The following is a 23236-nucleotide window of genomic DNA, read 5'->3' on the forward strand; positions in this document are numbered from 1 at the left end:
TTTCTCTCCTGGTCTTTGGGCATGATAGTCCCTCTCTCTAGAACTCTCTTCCTCCTCCTCATTCCTCTGAGCTAATGTATTTGTTCTTCTGTTCAGCCTTGACATTTCTCCCTCGGTAAATCCCTGACCATTCCCGAGCCTGGATTAGCTGTGTCTTCTGCGTGCACCCTGTAATCTTCTGGAATGATCATTGGTGGCACCGATCACACTGCTTTATCATTGCTTGCTGTTTGTACCACCTGCTCAAAAAGGAAAAACATACAAAGGTTAAGGATACAGGCTCTGGAACCTTTGATGTGATTAAGTAATTTGCCCAAGATTGTACCAATAGTAGAGAGTGGGGCTGTGAGGACTAAATGAGTTAAGACATGAAAAACCCTGAGCATACAGTAAATGCTAAATACTGGCTTAAGGCTGCATGTCATCGAAGACAGATCATGTCTTGTTCACTATGGTGTCCCTGTCACCTAGCTTGGTACCTGGCACACAGTAGGCATTCAGTCCTTACTGACCGAGTCAGTAAATGACTGTCAGCTTTTATCCCTTGCAGATCACCTTGTCTTTTGCTTCCTGTTTTTACAATCAATAGTCTTTAGAAGCAAAGATCATTTAAAGAAAGAAACCAAATACGTATGGGTTATCTGCCTTGCCTAAGAAATGGTGCTGTGTGGAATTTCCTTGTTTAAGAAGAGACACGTGTTAGAAGAATTGGCTTCTGATTCTCTTTGCTATGTCTTGCTGTGTAATTCAAGTTGGATGCACAGCAATTTAATGAATTAGAACAAGAACAAAAAGATTATTGAAAGTGGCTGATGGCCATGATCTAGATAATTCCTACTGTGTCCCCATCCATCTGCCACTTTAAAATGAAAATAGCAAGGCAAAAGAAAGATAATTGGAAGGCATTATGGTGTCTTGCACCTTCATTCAGCCATTCTACAAATATCTATTAGGTACCTTCCACCTGTCAGGTGCTGGGAATATGGGAAAGAATAAAAGTCAAATTCCTGTCCCCATGGAGTTATTCGTTGTTTTCATGGGAGAAGGCAGTGGTAAACAATGACTGTACCATCTCGCTGGCACCCCTAGAACAGAACATCTAAGCACCTGTTGCTGGAGGCCATTTCTGGGCCGGTGCACCTTTGATCCACCTCCCTGGCACTCAACTGACAGACAATAGGATTTCTCATGGCATCCAGGGCCGCATGTCCTCTTGGGTTACCTCGACCTGATCAGCTGGCTCCACTGTGTGTTTCCGGTGTGAGGTCACCATCCGCTGCCATTACACAAAGACCCATTTCCCCTGGGCCATTGCTCAAGTGTGACAGAGCTGATTGTCCTGTATGGAAACTCAGCCACTCACAGCTCTGCCCAGTGAGACAGGCAATGACTATCTGATCATGGTTGCTGACACAGTGCTTGTGGTGGGGAGTGTCCCTATCTGGAGGCAAACAGCCGAGTGGCTGCTGTGCCCTCAACAAACCCCACCCTGCTTCACGGTGAGGAAACAGCCCCCACCCAACCAGTCCTCTCCCCAGCCTCCAGTTGAGTCAGGTGCCCCCCTCCAGGTGTTTATGTAACTTGTGCTGATCTTACCCGGGTCAAAGCACTTACCACATTACTTTGTCTAACTATTATTCTTTCATGACACAAAACATATTTATTGTTGAAAATGTTTAAACGTAGTAGGTAACATCTATTATCCCACTACCTGGAAATAATAGCTGTTGACAGATTGGCATAACTCCTAGAAATTTTTTTAAATCTGGAAAAAAATACATCGCTTTTAAAATTCATTATTATTCAGTGATCTGTGTCAATAAATGGCGTTGAAACAGCTGGATAGCCACTTTCCTCCTTCAGGCACAATCATTTCCAGACAGGTCAAAGATTTAAATGGAGAAAGGCTTTCAAAGAATGTCCCCAAACCTAGAAACCATGCAGGAAAAGGCAAATGAATTTGCCCATACAAAAACTGTAGAGCTTTCAAACATTGGCGTCCATTTGGCAGGGTTCAGTAAGGGCAGAAGCTGTACATAGCTGCAGTTCTAGGTAATTATTCTAGAACTTTCTAGAAGCTTTCTCATATGTCCACAAGGAACAGAGTACGGAGACTTTTCACTCGACATCATTTGTAATAGCAGGAAAAAATGGGAACAAACCTCAAACACCATCAATAGGGGAATAGGAAATAAACTGCAGTATGTATTTATACAATGAAATATTAAACAGCAGTGAAGACAAATGAACTAGAATGATTCCCCCACCACCACCCCAGACCCCTGATTTTGTCTCTGTCCCAGGAACAATAGGCAATGTCTGAAGACCTTTTTAGTTGTCACACTTGGAGGTGAGGGTGGTGAGTATCTAGTGGGTTGAGGCCAGAGATGCTGCTAAACATTTTGCAATGCACAGGACGACCCCCACAACAAGGAATTACCCAGCAAAAACATGTCAGCAGTGCCGAGGTTGAGAAACAGAGATGACTCAACATCTTGGCAGATCTCACCAACAACCTTAAGTGAAAAAGGAGGCTGCAAAACGATCTATCTGACATCGTTTACAGATGCATACGTATACAGTAAAACTAAAAGCAGACGAGAATAATAAACGCCAACTTGTAGAGGGGTCACCTCTAGGGAGGGAGAGGGCATGGAATCAGAGAGGGGCATGAAAGGGCTTCAGCTGTCAAGAGCCAGACAGCTTAGGTTCTAACCCGGGTTCCACCACTGACACTGTGTAACCTGCAGGTTGCTTGATCATTCGGGGCCTCAAGTTACTACAACTGTAAAATGGAATGATATTGATAATAGTGCCTTCTTCACAGGATTGTGGTGAGGGTTAAATACGTTAACCAATGTAGAGCACTTAGAACAGTGTGTGGCTCATAGTAAGAACTGTATGTTTTTGTCACCGTTTTCATCATGATGATGAGTATCTATGATGTTCTATTTTTAAAATATCAGAAGTGAATATGGCATGTGTGTGAAACAGCTCAGCGTTCTGCCTTGACAAGGACCTTCACTCCTGCCACCCCACCAGCCAAGTGAATTTCACCCTCAGCACTGGGTCTGTATTTGTTAAGGCAGGCTATCCCGAACATACTCTCCAAATCTGAGACAACTCATCCAAGCAGTGTGTTTCCTTTTCCTCTCCCCCACCACCCCGCCGCCCCCCCATGATGCTGGAAACTTCTCTTTATTGATACGGATGATGAGCAATGCGGTGATAAGCGTGCGTCCCCCGGCTGTTTCGCGTTTTCACTAAATTGATGGCTATGGGATTACCGGATTAACAAGGTGCACATTTTGACACTTTGGCAGCATTGCCAAATGGTTCTCCTAAAAGCTTGCCCCAGTTTACACTCCCACCTCCGACGACAGTGTTACCGTTTCCTGTTGCCGCCCTCACTAGGGTAGGAGCTTCTCGAGCACAGGAACTGTGACATTTGTCCATGTATTCTCAATGTCTTGAGAGGTGCCTGGCAAAATTTGGTTGAATGGATTAAGGCTTTACCTTAATCACCAAGTAGGTAAGTAGGATGGAGAAAAATAAGACTCATGCCCTCAAGAACTTACAATTTAGGTTTGTTTGAAAGTTAACTGAGAATTCCAAGTCTAAGGGTGCTGGTGAGAGTGGCCTGGCAAAGCCAGCCCAGGAAGAGCTGCTGAGCAGGTTGTGAGGAACGAGAGTCCCCCCTGCCCCATTCTTGGCAAAGCAGAGGAATGGCATTCCAGACGGGCCACAAACAGCTCAAGCAAAGACGTGGTGACAGGGATGAGGAAGGCACGCTTGCGGATGGCTAGAATGGAGGTTGCCTGGGCACAGACACCTTGGAGGATCCGATTAGCAAGAAAGGCAGGGCCCAACCGGATGGGGGCAAGCCTTGTCCAACTTAGACTAAGAAGTTTAAACTTTATCCTGGAGGCCACTGAGAGCTACCAGGGGTGGGGCGTTGTGGGGAGGCAAGGCTGCTCTGAAACAGGATTAGTCACAGCTGGGCTGCCGCTGGCTGCCTGTCACACGGGAGCTGTGCTGCCTTCAAGCTGCCCAGCTGGAGCACCCTCTTTCCAGGTGACCAAAGCTGGATCCGGATGCCCCCTGGCTTAGGAAGGGCAGCCCTGGGCAAGTGTGAGGGAGTGAAGACCAGGCCTGAGAAGCAGGGAGAAGCTGTTTGTCAGGGGAGTGTAGTCACCAGGATCAGGGTGGCTTCCCCTCCACAGCCCCTTACTCATCCCTGTGGCCACACCTGTGCTCGGGCGGACAGTGACAGTGGTGTGCTGGAGCTCTCTCACTGTGACTCTTATTTTTTTAGAGACAGGGTCTCGCAATGTTCTTTCTACTTAATTTTATTTCTTAGAAAAGATTGGCCCTTCACAAGCATCATCCAGCACAGCTAAGCATAGTGGTTACTAGCACTGACCCTGGGCAGGACTACCTGGGCTTCACTCCCAGCTCTAGTGCTTACTAGCTGTGTGTCCTTGGGCAAGTCACTTCACCTCTCTGTGCCTCATTGTTATACATAAAATGGGGGATACTGTTAACCCATCTCATAGAGTCCTTAGGAGGATTAAGTTACATGTATGTAAAGCTCTTATAACAACTTTTGGGAAGTAATTAGTGCTCTTTCCCTGTTTATTAAATGCATATAATAGAAAATGAATGTATCCAGAGAGGCAGTCTGACTTACCTGAGGTCACACAGCAAATTAGAGACAGAGCTGGAATCAGAGCCCAAACCTCTGCCATGGCAGGTATCCCTGCTAGTCTTGTTTGGGGTTATCTGCCCCTGACCAGGGTCCATAGGGCTTCTGGGGAGGATCTGTGTGTCCTGACATTGGATAGTTTACTTAGAAGGGGTGGAGCAAGGAGACCCTGTGGCCTCTGCCCTGGACAGGCAGGTTGTGGAGGTGGCCTCCAGGGTGCACAGCCTCTCCTGCCTGAGGCAGGCTACACACAGGAGTCCAGGCAGGACCTGACTCCATTACTGTGGTTTGTCAGGTCAGTACAGCAGAGACTGCCCCAGGCACGAAGGCGAGTTGGGCCTGCATATCAGCTGCACACGGACAGAGACGCAGCGATAACAAGGCTGCTGGGGAAGAGGCCCTGCTACATCCCTGCCATTCAGCCAGTCACCGGCTGCCAGGCACTCTTCCAGGTACTTGGAATTCAGTGATGAACAAAATAGACAAATCCCCTACCCTTGCCATTCTGTTAGAGGGGGGCAGACGATAAACAGGTACACAGGGCTTGAAGGACACGAGGCCAGGTAAGGCAGGTGAGCATGGCTTGTAATGAGGAGGTCAGGGGGACCTCAGAGGAGGTGACACATGAGCAGTCCTGAAGGACCAGAGGGAGCACCACGCATAATGCCTGCAACCTGGCATGTGTTGCTTCAGGAAACCCTCCTGGTAGCCCTGGCTATGCAAGTGACATTCTCCCATCTTACTGATGAGGAAGCTCCACCTGTAGCCACAAATGGAGTCACGAGATTCAGACTCAGCCCTGTCTCCCGGAACTCAGCTACCTCTCTACTGGCTCACAGGAGTACAAGCACGCTTCGAGAATGTGGACGCCACGAAGCCTGTGGAGGAGGAAGCAGGTGGTGTGCAGTGGGGGTCATGGGGAGAGGGATATGCACAGGGTTAGTGGGGTGAGTGGATCTAGAGTTCACTCGGGAACACCTCCTTGTAGATGTGAGTTTAGAGTTAAGCTTGGAAAGAAGGAAGGGAGGGAGAGAGGGAGGGAGGGAGAGAGAGAGAAGGGAGGGAGAGAGGGAGAGAGGGAGGGAGGGAAAGAGGAAGGAAGGAAGGGCAGACAATTCCATAGGGAGAGGATCTGGCTCATCATGCAGAGCTTTAGTGGGAGTGGTGAGGAGGGCTGTCCACAGGGAGGAACTTGCTTTGGAGTGGACGTTTGGTGCAAATTCATGGCAAGAGAAGAGGCCTCAGATTCAGGTTGTACACTCTGGTTCTTTCACCACCATACGAAGGTCCAGCCTCATGCTAGGACCTTGGGGGCCCCACAAGGATGAGGCCTCTAGGCCTTCCCTCAGGGAGCAAGGGAAGAACACAGCAAAATCAAAAACATCCTAGGACAGATTGTATCAGACTGAACAGTGACCACACATCCTCGGTCCCACCACTTGGGTCTTCAAGCCACATCTTCCTCCTATGGGTATAGTACCCAGAAGAGACACAAAACTCCTTGGTTCGTTCAGTCACTAAGTATTTACTGAGCAGCTACAAGGCTCAGCAGTGGCCAGAATACTGCCCTCGCCCTTACAGAGTCATTGTCCAGTGGTGGAGAGGGACATGTCACAGGAGACAATGCAGATTAATTAATATTATGCTGAATGCTACCAAGGACAAGGCCAAGATCAAACGGAGCGGAGGCCTGGGCACCAGACCTTCCCCCAGCCACATCTTTGTAGGGTGGAGTGGAGGGGGCTGACCTTAGTGGTGGAGTGGAAAGGGGAGTGTGGACTGGACGGTGTGGGGACGGTGTGGGGAGGGAGGTGTGAAGAGGGGAAGCCTGTCTTCCGGAACCCAGAAGGCTGGCTGAGAGGTGCCCGATTCACAGAGCTGTCCCCACCCCCATCTTCCACCAGGGGGTGCTAAAGCTGAGGGAGGGGAGAGAGGAGGAGGTGGAGGAGGTGCAGGGGAGTGGGGGAGGGTGCCTTTTCTTTCTTGTCTTGCTTCTCTCTCTCTCTGTCTCTCTCTCTCTGTCTCTCTCTCTCTCTCTCTCTCCCCCTTCCTCCTTCTCACCCTCCCTCCCTTCCTTCCTTCCTTTCCTTCCTTCCTGCCTTCCTTTCCTTCTTTTTGAAATGGAGTTTCACTCTTGTTGCCCAGGCTGGGGTGCAGTGGCACGATCTCGGCTCACTGCAACCTCCGCGTCCCGGGTTCAAGTGATTCTCCTGCTTCAGCCTCCCGAGTAGCTGGGATTACAAGCAAGCACTACCATGCCCGGCTAAATTTTGTATTTTTAGTAGAGATAGGCCAGGCAGGTCTCGAACTCCTGACCTCAGGTGATCTGCCCGCCTCGGCCTCCCAAAGTGCTGGGATTACAAGCATGAGCCACCGCACCTGGCTGGTGGTGCCTTATCTTTTGCTGCTGGGATGGATGTTCTGCTCGAGCCCTAAGTCTGCTGACCAGCCCTTGCCCCTGAGAAGGGGAAGAGGTAATGGGGAGACAAGGTTGGGGAGATGGCCTCGCAGGAGGAGCCCAGCACCCCATCAAGTTTCCAGAGGCTGGCTGGGCTCAGTGGCTCAGGCCTGTAATCCCAGCACTTTGGGAGGCCGAGGCAGGCGGATCGCCTGAGTTCAGGAGTTCGAGACCAGCCTGGCCAACATGGTGAAACCCTGTCTCTACTAAAAATACAAAAATTAGCTGGCCATGCCTGTAATCCCAGCTGCTCAGGAGGCTGAGGCAGGAGAATTGCTTGAACCTGGGAGGTGGAGGTTGCAGTGAGCCGAGATCGCGCCACTGCACTCCAGCCTGAGTGACAGAGCAAGACTGTCTCAAAAAAAAAAAAAAAAAAAGTTTCCAGAGGTCAGTAAGGTGTCCCGGCGCTCTAAGCTGTTCCCCTGAGGGACTTACCAGAGGCTGCTGGAGTAGGGAAGTAATGGGCACAGGAGGAATGAGGCTGGGTGCCTGGTCTGCAGGGTCAAGTGTCCCCTGTGGGGTTTGGAAGGCAGGCACCTGCTCTTTCCCCAGATGTCCGCTGGGCTCACTCCCAGACCCATTCAAGGGTTGCTCAAATGTTGCCTCCGCAGAGAGACCTTCCCTGGTCAAATAGTACTCATTAGTCCTTTAGATCCTTACTCTGCCTTATTTTCTTCATAGCACTTAATACCACCTGCCACTACATTTAGTTGAACCATATGGAAGTATTAAATACCAGCATTTTAAATTATTTGTTTAGTTGAGACAAGGTCTCGCTCTGTTGCCCAGGCTGGAGTGCAGCTCAGTGCAGCCTCGACCTCCCAGGCTCAAGTAATCCTCCCACCCCAGCCTCCTGAGTAGCTGGGACCACAGGCGTGTGCCACCATGCTTGGCTAATTTTTATTATTATCATTGTTAGTAGAAACGGGGTTTCACCATGTTGTCCAGGCTGGTCTCAAACTCCTGGGCTCAAGTGATCCTCCCACCCCAGCCTCCCAAAGTACTGGGATTACAGCCATGAGCTACCATGCCCAGCCAACAAATAAATGTTGAATGAATGGGTCAATGAATCCTTGGGCTGAGGATCTGGCAAAAAACTTAATAGAGGAGTTGGATGTGAGTTGGAGCTGACTCTCACCAAGGGGACCATTTCTGGGGCAGGGACTGGACAGCCAAAGGGCAGGGGCTGGGGTTGGGCAGCTGGAGTACCCAGGCGGAGCTGACACAGTCCACTGGGGAAGGAGCCTCTGGCGAGACCTACTTTGTGCCAGGCACTGAATTGGACACTTTTCTAGTCATCTCTTTTAGTCTTCACAACAGCCCTGTAACATGGGTCTTATCACCCACTCTCGTTTTACAAATGAGAAAACTGAGGCTTAGAGGAGCCAACTAACCTGTCTAAGATCACACAGCTTACCGCGTCACAGAGCAGCCCACACCCGCAGGCTTTCTTCTGCATCTCCCTGCCTCCTTGCAATTTTGCTTGTTTCATGGAGTCTTGAAAGCCCCAAAAGAGCATGAGAATCTCTAGAGCTGGGGCCAGAGCTCTAGGGCTCCCTGGCCTGTCCCACCCTCATAGGACCCCAGATGTGTCATGCTTTCTCATTTCTGTGGAGGTCTCGTGGTGAGGAGGTTCATGCTGGCCCATACTCATTATGGTGAGGAGGTTCATGCTGCTCCTGCCATTTGGGACAGACAGGGTGGCTGCTGTGCTCGTGGGGCAAGATGGGGTCTGGGTGGCCAGGATAGGGGACATGACAGTCTCATAGTTATGTGGGGCTTTTGTCTTTATCGCTAAGAAACCAGTCATCAATTCCCACACCATGTCTCTGCCTGCAGAGGCTCACAGGCTAGCTAGGAAGACAATGCAACAACAGCAGCCACTTCTCAGGCACTTGCTGGGCACCAGGCATTCTAGTTGGCAGTTAAATGTGCAGACTTAGGAGCCAGATGCCAGGTATGAAGATCATGTTCACCACTTTCTTAGTTATGTGTGACCTTGGGCAAATTACTTAACCTCTCTGGGCCTCAGTCTCTCCATCTGTACTAGGGGAATAATATTGGAATAGATCAAAGCAGCCCTGACATCTGGGAGCTGCCTGTTCCTATCAGCCAGGACTTGGTTGCTTAGAGCTGTCCAGCCTGGTGCAATTCGGTCTTGCTGTGCTGAACATAGACGATTTCACAGACATCAGTATAGAACAAGGCCATCCATGACCAGGGCAGACTAAGACAAAAATGAAACTACTCCTTTATCATATCTGAACACAGACAAAACATGAATATTGTCAAACCACAGAATTGACCCAAATCCCCCTGTAGAGCGAAGCTGAGTGGAGGCCGCTGGTTTACCAGCTGTAGCTTCAGCCTTGCTCTAGTCTGCTTTCCTTCTCGGCAAGATGTATTAAGACTCCCAATCATAGTGTTACCTCCACTTCCTGACAGCATCAACCCAGAAGAAAGCCTCGCTTCCTTAACTGCTCCCCAGTCACCTAACACAACTCCAAACATTAGACTAAGTCCTTTCTGATGCCCCCTTCCTGGGACGCCCCATGATCGCCATGGTGCATGCTCTCCCTTGCTGCAACGAGTCATCAGCTCAGCTTGTTCACCCACACATGTGTTTCTCTGGTTGGAGGCATTGAAAGTTCCTACCTCATTGGGTTGTCGTGAGGAATATGTACTTGAAATAATACAATCCTAAAGCTCTTTCAATATGCTTGCCATACTTTAATATTATCCCCATTTCACAAGGAGGACACTGAAGCTCAGAGAGAGCGCCAAACTTTGCCCAAGGTCACACAGCTGGTGATGACAGAGAAGGGATGTAAATTCAGGCCTCATTCCAAAGCTAGTTTCCTGAATCCCTGCCTCCACGCTCATAGGGCAGAAACCAACAAGACAACCTTGGGTTGGTGTCTGAAGAGGAGAAGAGCAAAGGGCCCTTGGAACTCAAAAAAGCCTCAGGCTGGAGAGGCAGGGTATCCAGGATGACCTGAGTGACCCTCTCCTCCTCCCTTCCCTTTCATGACTCCCCAGCTGGATCCTCCAAGGACTCCCTCCCAGACTGCCTGGCTGCTGAGTAATGCAGGGCCAGTCAGGCTCAGAGTAGGGGTCAGTGTCAGCAGAGTTGGAGGCCTGAGTCACTTCCTGACCCTTGCTCAAGAGCATCCGGAGCCACAGCCAGAGTGGCCACTCGTGCCCTCGGAAGATCGCACCCACTTGGGCAACGAGCACGTCCTTGGTATCTCCACCTTCCTGGGCTCACCTCTGCCCCACTCAGGTGTTTAAGACGTGCAGCAGAGAGGCGCCATCCTGACCTGGTGCCACATCCTAGCCCCTTTCCTTACTGGATCCTCAAACCAGAAGAAAACCTGAATCTCTGAGGTCACTTACTCTCTTTTGCCTGCGTCCAGCCTAAAATCTGCCTTCCAGGACCCCACCCCAACTTCAGAATCAAGGTACCTTGCACTGGTGCCACTGATCCCAAAGGTCCAAAACTCCTGCAGCACTCACAGGCAAACGACCCCGTTCCTTAGGCTCCCATGGGGTCTCAGGGCCAGAGTAGGGGGTGGGGGAGGGAAAAGGCTGGGGAAAATATCAGATACCCCAGGGCAGGATGGACTGAGGGAGACACGGTTGGATCAGTAGACATGTCTTTATGATGTGGGCAAGGCCATTTCCTTTGAGGAGCAATTCTCTCAACTCTAGGCCACTGCATAGCCTCGCTGCCAAGAGCAGGGACTCTAGAACCAGGCTGTACTTGCTTTCACCCAGCTCTGCCCTTACCAGCTGTGTTACCTTGGGCAAATTACTTAGCCTCTCTGTACCTCGGGTTCATCATCTCTACAATGAGGATAATCATAGTACTGACTAATAGGCCTCTTACCAGGATTAAGTGAGTTATAGAAAACACTTAATGACTGGCACATGGCAAACACAAGTGTTTATTAAATGACTCTTTTACATCTAATGGGCTGACTCCTCCATTCATTCTCCACACATTTGCTGATCTATTGCCATGTGCCAGAAATGAAAAAGACAGATTGCCTGACTGAAATAATGGCGGGTGTTGTTGTGTGATGCCGGCACCCCACCCTCACCTCAGAATGATATTCCAGGCCATGCCTGAGGCTGCAGGACTGCCCGGGAGGGTTTGGGGCACAGAGTTTGGGGGCTGCAGACTCCCTAGTGTGGACCCACAGCTTGCTGTAAGCCCCTAGCAAGTTTCTTTCCCCGTTCAATAGACCTTCTCTCTTTTTGACAAAGTGAAGCAGGTGGCCCCTGCCCCTTCCACAGCCCCATGCCTGGGCCAGAGAGGGGTTGGACAAGTCAGGCTGGGCATCTAGAGCCCTTGCAGCCATTTCCTCCCCCCACCTCCCCACCTTGCTCCTCAGAGGCCTTTGTGGTTTGAGCATAGAATCGCCATCAGGCTGCACAGGCCACCAGACAGGTGGCAAGGGCCCCAATTAGTCATTGTCCTTATAGAGCCTTAGGAAGTCTACCGAAGCTGTGTTCAAAACTGCACATTTGGGCCAGGTGCAGTGGCTCACTTCTGTAATCCAAACACTTTGGGAGGCTGAGGTGGGCAGATCACCTGAGGTTGGGAGTTGAAGACCAGCCTGGCCAACATGGTGAAACCCCGTCTCTACTAAAAGTACAAAAATTAGCCAGGAGTGGTGGTGTGCACCTGTAGTCTCAGCTACTAGGGAGGCTGAGGCAAGAGAATTGCTTGAACCTGGGAGGCGGAGGTTGCAGTGAGATGAGATGGTGCCACTGCACTCCAGCCTAGGCGATAGAGTGAGACTCCATCTCAAAAACAAACAAAAATCCTGCACATTTGAACCTGCATGGATATTTGGTATTATAGAATTAGTGCTATTAATTTTAGGTTTAAGAATGTATTGTGGGCCAGGCGCGGTGGCTCACGCCTGTAATCCCAACACTTTCGGAGGCCGAGGTGGGTGGATCACGAGGTCAGGAGTTCAAGACCAGCCTGGCCAAGATGGTGAAACCCCGTCTCTACTAAAAATACAAAAATTAGCTGGGCGTGGTGGCAGGCACCCGTAATCCCAGCTACTTGGGAGGCGGAGGCAGAGAATTGCTTGAACCCGGGAGGCGGGGGTTGCAGTGAGCCGAGATCGCACCACTGCACTCCGACAGAGAGTCTCAAAAAAAAATATATATATATAGTGTATATATATAGTATATATAGAGTATATATATGGTGTATATATATAGTGTATATATATAGTATATATAGAGTATATATAGTATATATAGAGTATTGTGTATATATAGTATATATAGTATTGTGTATATATGTATATAGTATTGTGTATATATATAGTATTGTGTATATATATATAGTATTATGTATATATATAGTATTGTGGATATGTACTTTTTAAAATCTTACCTTTTAGAGATACAAAAATATTTATGAATAAAATGATATGACGCCTGGGTTTTGCTTCAAAACGATGGTGGGAGAGGAATGTGGATGAAATAAAACTGATTATGAGTTGCGGTTGCTGAGGAATTGGGGTCACGGGGGTTCATTAGAACCTCCTATCAGATGTGGTTCAGAAGCCTCAGATCTGGGAGCTGGCTAGAAATGCAGAATCTCGGCTCCACCCCAGACCTACTGAGTCAGGATCTGTATTTTAATCAAATAAAATGCCCAGGGGATTCCTGAGCACACTCAAGTGTGAGAAGCGCTGGCTTACTCTGTTCACTTCTTTCCTGTATGTTTGACATTTTCCATAATGAAGAGGTTGTGGGGTTTTGTTTTGCTTTCCTGTGTGTTCACGGTCACGGGGAGCTCTTCCTATGGAGACCGGGGCTGGAGGGAGCTGGGAAGCGCTGCCTCCCCGCTCCTGCTTGGACCCACCAGCCCCGCCGCTGGCCCGGGCTCGGCCAGGAGGCACCGGGGTCCCGCTGGGCAGCCCGGACCCCGTGCCTGGGCCGCACCTGCCGCGGTGGCACCGTCGGGCCGGGCGGAAGCGCGGGAGCGCAGGGCTGGACAGGCCCGGGCGTGGCGGCCCCGGCGCACCTGGGCGAGCCGGCAGGTGGGAGCGTCGCGGCCCGGGGTCCCCGCCCTCGCGCGGGGGAGGAGCGGGCGGCGCGGGGCGGGCGCAGTGGGGGTCGGGGCGCTGGGAGCCCGTTGGGCCGCGAAAGCAGCCGCCACGCCGGGTTCGCCGAGATCGGGTGCCCGGGATGAGCCTCACCCGGAAAAAGGGCTTCTACAAGCAGGACGTCAACAAGACCGCCTGGGAGCTGCCCAAGACCTACGTGTCCCCGACGCACGTCGGCAGCGGGGCCTATGGCGCCGTGTGGTGAGACCCCCGGGCCGCTGGGGGGCGGGGGGCAGGGGGCGGCGGGGCGGACGCCGTGCTCTCCCCTTTCCGCCCAGCCCGCCGTGGGCTGGCCCCTCGCCAGCGGCATCTTGACCGCGGACCTCAAGGCCCAGCGCCCTCCCCGGGGCCACCCAGCCGCCATCTCCCTTTTCTCACCGGGTGGCTGAGTGAGGTCTCTGTGGGTTGAGCTGGGACTGCGCCTGGTTCTCCAGGACTGTACACTTGCAAGACCCCGGAGTTCATCGGGCAGATCCTCACTGTTACAGACGAGTACACCGAGGCCCCAAGAGAGGGAGGTGGCTCGCCAAGTTGCAGAGAGAGTGAGACTCCTGCCCTGCCGTGGATCCCGTCGCAATGAGACGTTGCTGCCCCTGGCGCTGTGCCCCTCTCTCAGCTCCTGCCTGGCTTCCTACTCCCTGCCCTGCGTCCCGCGGCTCCCCCATATTCTAGGTGGTGGGCATAGTCCCCTCTCAACCCAGCTGCCCAGTGGGAGGGATCAGGGCGGTCTGGGAGATACGGCCCAGGAGGAGAGCCTCGCCTGCTGACCGGCCTGTGCCCGACAGCTCGGCCATCGACAAGCGGTCAGGGGAGAAGGTGGCCATCAAGAAGCTGAGCCGGCCCTTTCAGTCCGAGATCTTCGCCAAGCGCGCCTACCGGGAGCTGCTGCTGCTGAAGCATATGCAGCATGAGAACGTAGGTGGTGGCTGCCCCGGGGAGGGGGGCGGGGGCTGCCCTGGGGAGTCAGGGGCGGGCGCAGGCGGGGCCTCCCGGTATGGAGAGCTCGGGACAGTCTCTTCCCTGCTCCCCTGATGGTGCCTCTCGCCTCACTATTGAAAGGAGGGGATGCCGGGACCTTCCCTGCCCACTTTCCAGGAAGAGGTCAAAGGGTATTTTTGGCAGAATGCACTTTGTGAGGTACAGACTGTCTTATCCTACAGAGGAAATTGGCACAGGGGAACTTTGTAATTGGTTCCATGTCTGAGAGCTTGTGGCCAGCTGGGACTGGAATCCTAGTTAGTGTTGTGTCCACGTGACCCTGATAACATCAGCAATGTACACATATTGAGCACTTCCTATGTTCTAAGAGCTCTGCATACACTGACTTGTCTAGTCCTCATGATATATGAGTACTATTGCCCACATGTCACAGACAGGAAACTAAAGCATAGCCAGGTTCACTGGTTAGGTGGTTAGTCAGTAGCAGAGCTGGGGTTTCAATCTCGGCAGCAAGGCACCAGGTCTGAGCACATGACCATCAGATTGTCTTGTCTGATAGAAGCAGCCGGGAAAATCAGGGGCCCAGCTCAGGGCCTGGCAGCCAGGCTTTGCTGCAGGATACCTAGATTGGAGGGCAGACATTTCAAAGAATGATTTCAAAATGTTATGTACATTTTAAGCCCATCCTTCTCCAGCAAACCCCTCCCCTACAGCCTCCAGCCAGGGTGATCTTGCCCTTGGCTCTGAACCAGCCCTGTGGCAGGCAAGGATGGATGTGGCTGGAGACCCAAGGTCAGGGGCAGGGAGTTTGCTGGCTGAAAAGCTCCTTCCCTGTTCCCTCCTTTTTTCCTTCCACCCTTCCCTTATGCTTTCCTGCTGCCTACATGAGTTGAGAGTGGGTTTGCATTGCTTGCCCTGACACCAGACTTGAGAGCAATGGGCACACATCATTCTCCCCACCTTCCCTTCTCCCCAGCCTGACTCTCTGTCATGATTTATTGCAAACTCCCTCCAAATCCAGGGGATTCCTCTAGGCCTCTGCCCTTTTTACTGCTTCCAAGAAGGTTGGAGACATGCCTCCTGCTGGAGGTGGTGTTTTAGGAAGTGGTGGATGGCTCTGTGCATGGCCAGGGCCCAGGAGGAGGTGGGAGGAGAAGGTAGTGTCTGTCTAGCCCTCACAGGTGACTTCTTACCCAGGTCATTGGGCTCCTGGATGTCTTCACCCCAGCCTCCTCCCTGCGCAACTTCCATGACTTGTGAGTTGGGCTGCACTGGGTTCTGGGGCATTTGCAGGCCTTACATGCTGCTGGGGAGCAAGGTGGGGGAGGGTCTAGGGTTTCTATTCCGGGTGTGGCGGGGAGAGCCTCCTTCCCTGGCAGTCCTGTGCCTTTGCCTGTCAAGTGTGATTCTCTCTGGAAAGATACTTTTAGCCAAAGGCAGGCAGGAAGAGGCAGGAAGGACTTTGTGGGGTGCTTGCCTGGCAGGGGGCAGTCTGCACAGCTGCTTTGCTTTTTACCCAGTTTTAACACCATGAAGACACATCTGCCAGTCCTCACAGGGTTAGAACCAACTCACCTTTCCTGGGGACACAGATGTGAGTCTGGACCTTGGAGCGCTTTCTAGCATGAAGCAAGGATTAAGAAGCCTTGGCTGCCTCTGGCTGATGGGGGTGTTTGACAGAATGGCAGAGAACCAGAACATTTAGTTGCAAAATGTATAGCTTTGCCTGTGCAGTGTCTGAATGAGACTGGACTATTTGGAAAAGATGGAGAAGTCAGTGTGGCGCGTGGAGGCCAGCAGCTGGCTTGGTCAAGCTGAATCTGGATTGAGCCCACAGGCAGCCTCAAGACCTGGGGACTTTGAGCAGGGAGGTGATGTGTTCAGATGGGATTTGGGGGATGCACTCTGGCAGCAGCAAGAAAGGAGCAGGAAGCAGCTCTGGGGCAGAGGGGGAGAGCCTGGAGGTCAGTGTTAGTGATCTGAAGTAGGGATCTAAAGTAGAGGTGATGGGATGCCAAGAGCAAACTTGAGGCCCCATTTGGGAGGCAGGGCCAACACAATGTTCTGTCTGTTGGGGTGCAGTGGCTGAGTGAGGTGGCAGAGGTGGGGGAATGGGCAGGTTCCTGCTTGAAATACACGGTAGAGGAAGAATAGATCTTGGGGGAAAGATAACGAACTCCATTTTGGACACTTTACTTTTAAAGAACCTGTGAACATTCCAATGTTTAATCACAGTTGCAAATAAATATGAACCTCAGGAGAGGAAGGTCTGGGCTAGGGATATGGATTTGTGCTGGAATAATCACCAATGGGTTATAGCTGACACCCGGGAACAGATAATTGTAGAATGTGGTAAGATAGTATTGATTCAGATATCAACATGAAAGAGAAGATCCAAGAGGATGAGGAGATGGAAGAAGCTGAGAGGGCCTGATCGGAGGCAGAGGAGAGTCAGCAAAGAATTGAGAGGGAGTTTCAGACTTGGTGCAAGGTTAGATCAGAAGAAAAGGGAGTTGTGGTGTGTTTGTCGGGTGTTCACTGGTGACCTTGAGCCGAGCGGTCTGGCAGTAGGAGGGAAGCAGAAACCAGGTTAACGCAGGACTGGGAGTTAAGGCAGTGGAATCCAGGAGTGTGGACCGCCCTTTCTAGAAGTTTGGTGGTGAGAGAGGGAGAAGGGGTGGTCATTTGAAGAAGCAAAGTCAAGAGCATGTGGTTCTAGCACAGAAAGGCTTCAGGAAGCATGTTGCCAAGATGAAAGAACCAGTGCCCAAGTGGAGGGGAAAGACACAGGAGGGCACTGGGCATGGAGAGGGCCCCAAGGGAGGTGTGTGGTGAGGCAGGAGAGGGCTGTCAAAATCCAGAGTCTCCTGGAGATGCCTCCAGCATGTCCTTTCAAAAAAAAAAAAAAAAAAAAAACCAACCTATTTTATAATTGTTTAAGGTAACATTTATTTTAAAAAATTTTAAATTTATATTCTAGAAATAGGACTGGGTTGCCCAGGCTGGAGTGCAGTGGCACAAACACAGTTCACTGCAGCCTCCAACTCCTAGGCTCAAGCCATCCTCCCGCCTCAGCCCCACAAGTAGGTGGCACTACAGATGCATGCCACCATGTCCAGCTTTTAGTTTTAATTTTTATAGAGATGGGGTCTCACTATGTTATTCATCCTGATCTCGAATTCCTGGCCTCAAGTGATCCTCCCACCTCAGCCTCTTGAGTAGCTAAGACTAAATGTGCATGCCACCACAACTGGCTAATTGTTTTTTTGTTTTTTTTTCTGAAAGATGGGGTCCAGGACAGGCACGGTGGCTCATGCCTGTAATCCCAGTACTTTAGGAAGCCGAGGCAGACAGATCACCTGAGGTCAGGAGTTTGAGACCAGCCTGGCCAACATGGCAAAACCCCTGTCTCCACTAAGAATATAAAAATTAGCTGGGCGTTCTGGCAGGCACCTGTAGTTGTAGCTACTCAGGGAAGCTGAGGCAGGAGAATCGCTTGAACCTGGGAGGCGGAGGTTGTAGTGAGCCGAGATCGTGCCACTGCACTCTAGCCTGGGCGACAGAGCGAGACTCCATCTGGAAAGAAGGAAGGAAGGAAGGAAGGAAGGAAGGAGGGAGGGAGGGAAGAAAGGAAGGAAAGAAGGAAGGAAGAAAGGAAGGAAGGAAGATGGGGTCCCTATGTTGCTCAGACTGGTCTCAAACTCTTCGCCTCAAGCGATTGTCCAGCCTCCATCTCCCAAAGCACTGGGGTTGGAGGTATGAGCTATGCCCTGTGGCCTAGTTTATAATTTTTATTATTTTTTGTCTTTGTCCTGGTCTTTGCTGTTACTACAACAGTTACATTTTGCTGGCCTTATCCTGTTGTGCAATCCCCTAAGAGGCTGCAGGAGCCTCCCCATCTCCTCCTTCCACCCTCCTGGAAACTGTTGTATTGTTTCCTTCTTGGAAAGGTAGACATATTGTTTGTTTGTGGAGCCATCTCAGATGGGCATGACCCTCTGAGGGATAAAATATTTGGACAGAAGCCGAAGGAAATATTGGCAGATGTTTCTGACTCCTGGCTGTGGCTTTCCCTGGGATGTGGAGAAGGGCAAGGAGAGAGTACCTTTGAAGAGTGGTAACACAGTTCCATGTGGCTTTCCTGAGCACGCTCCAACTGCAGCGTTTACTCCGAGCTCTGCCAGCTGGGCGGCCTGCCACAGGGAGGCTGGGAGCCAGGAGTCCAGAGGCCCATGTGGTGATCTGGCTGGCTGAGGTGGAGTTGGTTTTTGCACACTGGAGGGTGTCTCTATGACCCCTGTTCTGCCCTGAGGCCCCTCCTCTGAGCTCAGACCTGGGGCTGGGTGGGACCCGGCACTGTTCCAAGAAGCCCTCGTGCCTTCCAGCTACCTGGTGATGCCCTTCATGCAGACAGATCTGCAGAAGATCATGGGGATGGAGTTCAGTGAGGAGAAGATCCAGTACCTGGTGTATCAGATGCTCAAAGGCCTTAAGGTGGGTGGGGACTGGCAGAGGGGACGCCTTGCTGTCGAGACCTGAGGTTTGGGGAGGCTGGAGGGAGCGCACTGTTACAGGTCGGCCAGCCTGAAGTGCCTGGTGTGGAAGCTGGGCCATGGACTCACCCTTCTCTCTCTCCCACACAGTACATCCACTCGGCTGGGGTCGTGCACAGGGTGAGTGCTTTCTCTGCGATGGTCCTCAGAGGCCCCTGTCCCATCCCTGGGTATGGGGTTCTCTGGCAATCAAGGAGTGGGAAAGGTGGAGGGAGAGGACACTGCCAAGGAGCACAGAATGTGGAGTTTTCAGACCCAGCCACGGCCCAGGAAGGCCTGCTCAAAAGAGTCACTGTGTCCCAGGGGACTTCATGGGGAATTGCTGCAGACAAAGTGAGCCCTGAGCTGAGTGTTTCAGGCTTCAAGAATCAGGAACATTTTAGAGCTGGATGGGCCCTGAGAGAACACCTAGTCCAACCCTCATTTTACACATGAGGAAACTGAGGCCCAGAAGGGGAAGGGGCCTGGCTGAGGTCACACCCCTGGGTGGTGGTGGAGCTAGGACAAGCTCCATCTCTGCCTCAGCCTAGCATGTACTCTCTCTCCTCCCCCCAGGACCTGAAGCCAGGCAACCTGGCTGTGAACGAGGACTGTGAACTGAAGGTGAGTGGGCTGCAAGCTCAGCCCAGAGGCAGGATGGGCCCTCCCCCAGGGAAGCCCCTGGAAGCCACTCCCAGAGCCTCCTCCCCTCAGCAAGTTCCTTTTCTATTTATCCCCTGAGCCATAGATTCTGGATTTTGGGCTGGCGCGACATGCAGACGCCGAGATGACTGGCTACGTGGTGACCCGCTGGTACCGGGCCCCCGAGGTGATCCTCAGCTGGATGCACTACAACCAGACGGGTCAGTGGTCAACGCCTAAGAGGGCGGTCCTGGGGCCATTTGGTCACTCGGTGCTGACTACTGGGCCCCAGTCAGACAGTCCAGGTGACACTCCCCCTCCCTCTGCAGTGGACATCTGGTCTGTGGGCTGTATCATGGCAGAGATGCTGACAGGGAAAACTCTGTTCAAGGGGAAAGATTGTATCCTTTGCTGGAAAAGCCAAACTCCATCTAGGGATTCTCCCTTCAACAGACACTTTATTTAAATAACTGCCTTTTTTTTCTTAATGTGAGAGTGATACATACTCCCTGTAGAATAATTTGTAAATGCAGATAAGGCTGGACGCAGTGGTTCACGCCTGTAATCCCAGCACTTTGGGAGGCTGAGGTGGGAGGATCGTTTGAGCCCAGGAGTTTGAGACCAGAGGTGGCAACATAGTGAGACCCCATCTCTAAAAATGTTTTTAAGTTAGCCAGACATGGGCCGGGCATGGTGGCTCACACCTGTAATCCCAGCACTCTGGGAGGCTGAGGCAGGCAGATCACGGGGTCAGGAGATCGAGACCATCCTGGCTAACACGGGAAACCCCATATCTACTAAAAATACAAAAAATTAGCTTGGCGTGGTGGCGGGTGCCTGTAGTCCCAGCTACTTGGGAGGCTGAGGCAGGAGAATGGCGTGAACCCAGGAGGTGGAGCTTGCAGTGAGCTGAGATCGCGCCACTGCACTCCAGCCTGGGCGACAGAGCAAGACTCCATCTCAAAAAAAAAAAGAAAAAGAAAAAATTAGCCAGACATGGTGGCATGCACCTGTCGTCCCAGCTACTTGAGAGGCTGAGGTGGGAGGGTTGAGCCTGGGAGGTTGAGGCTGCAGTGAGCTGTGATTGTGCCACTGTACTCCAGCCTGGGTGACAGAGGGAGACCCTAACTCAAAAAAAAAAAATACAAAAAAACAAAATGTTGGGTGGGCGTGGTGGCTCACACCTATAATCCCAGAACTTTGGGAGGCCAAGGCAGGCAGATCACCTGAGATTAGGAGTTCGAGACCAGCCTGGCCAACGTGGTCCAACCCCATCTCTACCAAAAAATACAAAAATTAGCCGCGTGTGGTGGTGCACGCCTGTAATCCCGGCTACTCCGGAGGCTGAGGCAGGAGAATCGCTTGAACCCAGGAGGTGGAGGTTGCAGTGAGCCAAGACTGTGCCACTGCACTCCAGCCTGAGTGACAGAGTGAGACCCTGTCTCAAAAAGAAAAAAAAAATGTAGATAAGCAAAATGATGAAAAATTCTACCACTGTGTGGAAAATACATTTTGGCACCACACACATTAACTGAGTGCCTGTGTGTGCAGGGCAGGCCTTTGGTGAGAAGACGAGGAAACAAAAGAGTGACTGGGATGAAGGCTGAGAAGTCCACATGTATTTGTCGGGTAGGGACCCCCCTCAGCCTGGCATGTTGGAAAGCTCTGCAGAGCCCTGAGCCCTGAAGAATAAGCCTTCTCCTGAGAGCAGGAGGTGGTTAGGCAGGGCTGGAGCCTGGATGATCAGTTGCCATGGTGCCCGGGTGAAGTGATGGTGGGGTCGCGGGAAGGGCAGTCTCAGTCTCAGACCCACCAGGAGAGCAAGGCTAAGCCTTAACCTGCCACCAAGACCTGGACCAGCTGACCCAGATCCTGAAAGTGACCGGGGTGCCTGGCACGGAGTTTGTGCAGAAGCTGAACGACAAAGCGGTGGGTGGTAAATGAGACCTAGGCTGGCCTGGGCTGTGTGCTTGCCTGACGTGGGCCCAGCGGGCTGGAGGCCTTTGTGGAAGAAGGCTCACCAGCACCTTCCCACAGCATCCTCCTACCCTGGCAGGCACTCTTGTCTTAATCTCACCGTGGACCCTGACCTGAGCCTTCAGCCCTGCTCTGAGGCTTTTCTGAAATCCCTGCTCTACACATGGAGGCCAGAGCTGTAAGGGGTTTGATGCTTTTCTGTCTTCCAGGCCAAATCCTACATCCAGTCCCTGCCGCAGACCCCCAGGAAGGATTTCACTCAGCTCTTCCCACGGGCCAGCCCCCAGGGTGAGTCTCAGAGCCCGCTCCCCAGGGGCCTCTCAGCGCCTCTCAGAGGGCGGCCTCTCCCGGCCCCCGGTGTGAGGCTCATGGCTCTGCCCCTGCAGCTGCGGACCTGCTGGAGAAGATGCTGGAGCTAGACGTGGACAAGCGCCTGACAGCCGCGCAGGCCCTCACCCATCCCTTCTTTGAGCCCTTCCGGGACCCTGAGGAAGAGACGGAGGCCCAGCAGCCGTTTGATGATTCCTTAGAACACGAGAAACTCACAGTGGATGAATGGAAGCGTAAGAGCTGGGGCCTCCGGCTTCCTCGCCTCTGCCTGCAGCCTCTCTTCCTTGCTTCCTCCATCTTTGTGCCTGGCCTCTGCCAGCCCTACCTGCCACTAAGGCTCCTGCCCCCTCCTTCTTGGTGGGCATTGTCTCCTGGGTGCTTCTTTCTCCTTGAGCTGACTTGCTCTCCATGCTCTCTCTAAAGTGGGGTGGACTTTGTCGCCACAGCACCTCCTTACCCACCTTAAACCATGCTGCCTTTCTCAGAGCACATCTACAAGGAGATTGTGAACTTCAGCCCCATTGCCCGGAAGGACTCGCGGCGCCGGAGTGGCATGAAGCTGTAGGGACTCATCTCGCATGGCACTGCCAGCCAGACACTGCCCAAGGACCTGTATTTATTTGTCACTACCAAACTCAGCCCTTCTTGGAATACAGCCTTTCAAGCAGAGGACAGAAGGGTCCTTCTCATGTGGGAAATGGACCTAGTAGATGCAGAATTCAAAGATGTTGGTTGGGAGAAACTAGCTCTGATCCTAACAGGCCACGTTAAAGTGCCCATCTGGAGAATCGCCTGCAGGTGGGGCCCTTTCCTTCCCGCCAGAGTGGGGCTGAGTGGGCGCTGAGCCAGGCTGGGGGCCTATGGCAGTGATGCTGCATTGGTTTCCTAGGGATGCTCTAACGAATTACCACAAACCTGGTGGATTGAAACAGCAGAACTTGGTTCCCTCACAGTTCTGGAGGCTGGAAATCTGGGATGGAGGTGTTGGCAGGGCTGTGGTGTCTTTGAAGGCTCTGGGGAAGAATCCCTCCTTGGCTCTTTTTAGCTTGTGGTGGCAGTGGGCAGTCTGTGGCATTCCCCGGCTTATTGCTGCATCACTCCAGTCTCTGTCTCTTCTGTTCTCTCCTCTTTTAACAAGTCATTGGATTTAGGGCCCACTCTAATCCTGTATGATCTTATCTTGATCCTTATTAATGACACCTGCAAATACTCTATTTCCAAATAAAGTCACATTCTCAGGTTCCAGGTGGACATGAATTCCAGGGGGAAATGATTCAACTCACTACGGACAGCTGGGAGGGAGGGGCCCCTTCCTGGACCCTGTGCTGAGGCCTTGTGCTCTGTGAAGGAACCAAATGTGTTTGGCTGCTAAATTAAGGGAGTTGCAGAGAGAGCTGCAGCTGGTGCGATTGCATTCAGGTTATTTTGGGTGAGTGATAAGCAATCAAGATATGAAACAACAGCAGGCTCTGAGACTGCGAGCTGCACAGGCAGAAATGGGCTCTTGCCTGGCTTG

At 52.0% G+C, this 23236-nt stretch overlaps 2 protein-coding genes across 2 annotated transcripts in view; both read left to right on the forward strand.

Moving 5' to 3' along the window:
• Positions 1–13292: 13292 nt before the first annotated feature.
• MAPK13 (mitogen-activated protein kinase 13) lies at positions 13293–22977 on the forward strand. Its single transcript, XM_032140260.2, has 12 exons — positions 13293–13501; positions 14086–14215; positions 15437–15495; positions 18625–18733; positions 18883–18912; positions 19348–19395; positions 19520–19634; positions 19743–19814; positions 21263–21342; positions 21600–21678; positions 21777–21953; positions 22206–22977. Exons 1-12 carry the CDS (start codon positions 13383–13385, stop codon positions 22283–22285), a joined length of 1098 nt encoding a protein of 365 aa, XP_031996151.2. The 5' UTR covers positions 13293–13382; the 3' UTR covers positions 22286–22977.
• BRPF3 (bromodomain and PHD finger containing 3) overlaps positions 22466–23236 on the forward strand; it is a 92899-nt gene continuing 92128 nt past the window's right edge. Inside the window, exon 1 of the mRNA XM_058432577.1 lies at positions 22466–22518. The gene's annotated coding sequence lies outside the window, so the exon portion shown is untranslated. The remainder of the gene's footprint in view (positions 22519–23236) is intronic.

This window comes from Hylobates moloch, unplaced genomic scaffold (assembly GCF_009828535.3).
Source record: "Hylobates moloch isolate HMO894 unplaced genomic scaffold, HMol_V3 SCAFFOLD_20, whole genome shotgun sequence".
Lineage (NCBI taxonomy): Eukaryota > Metazoa > Chordata > Mammalia > Primates > Hylobatidae > Hylobates > Hylobates moloch.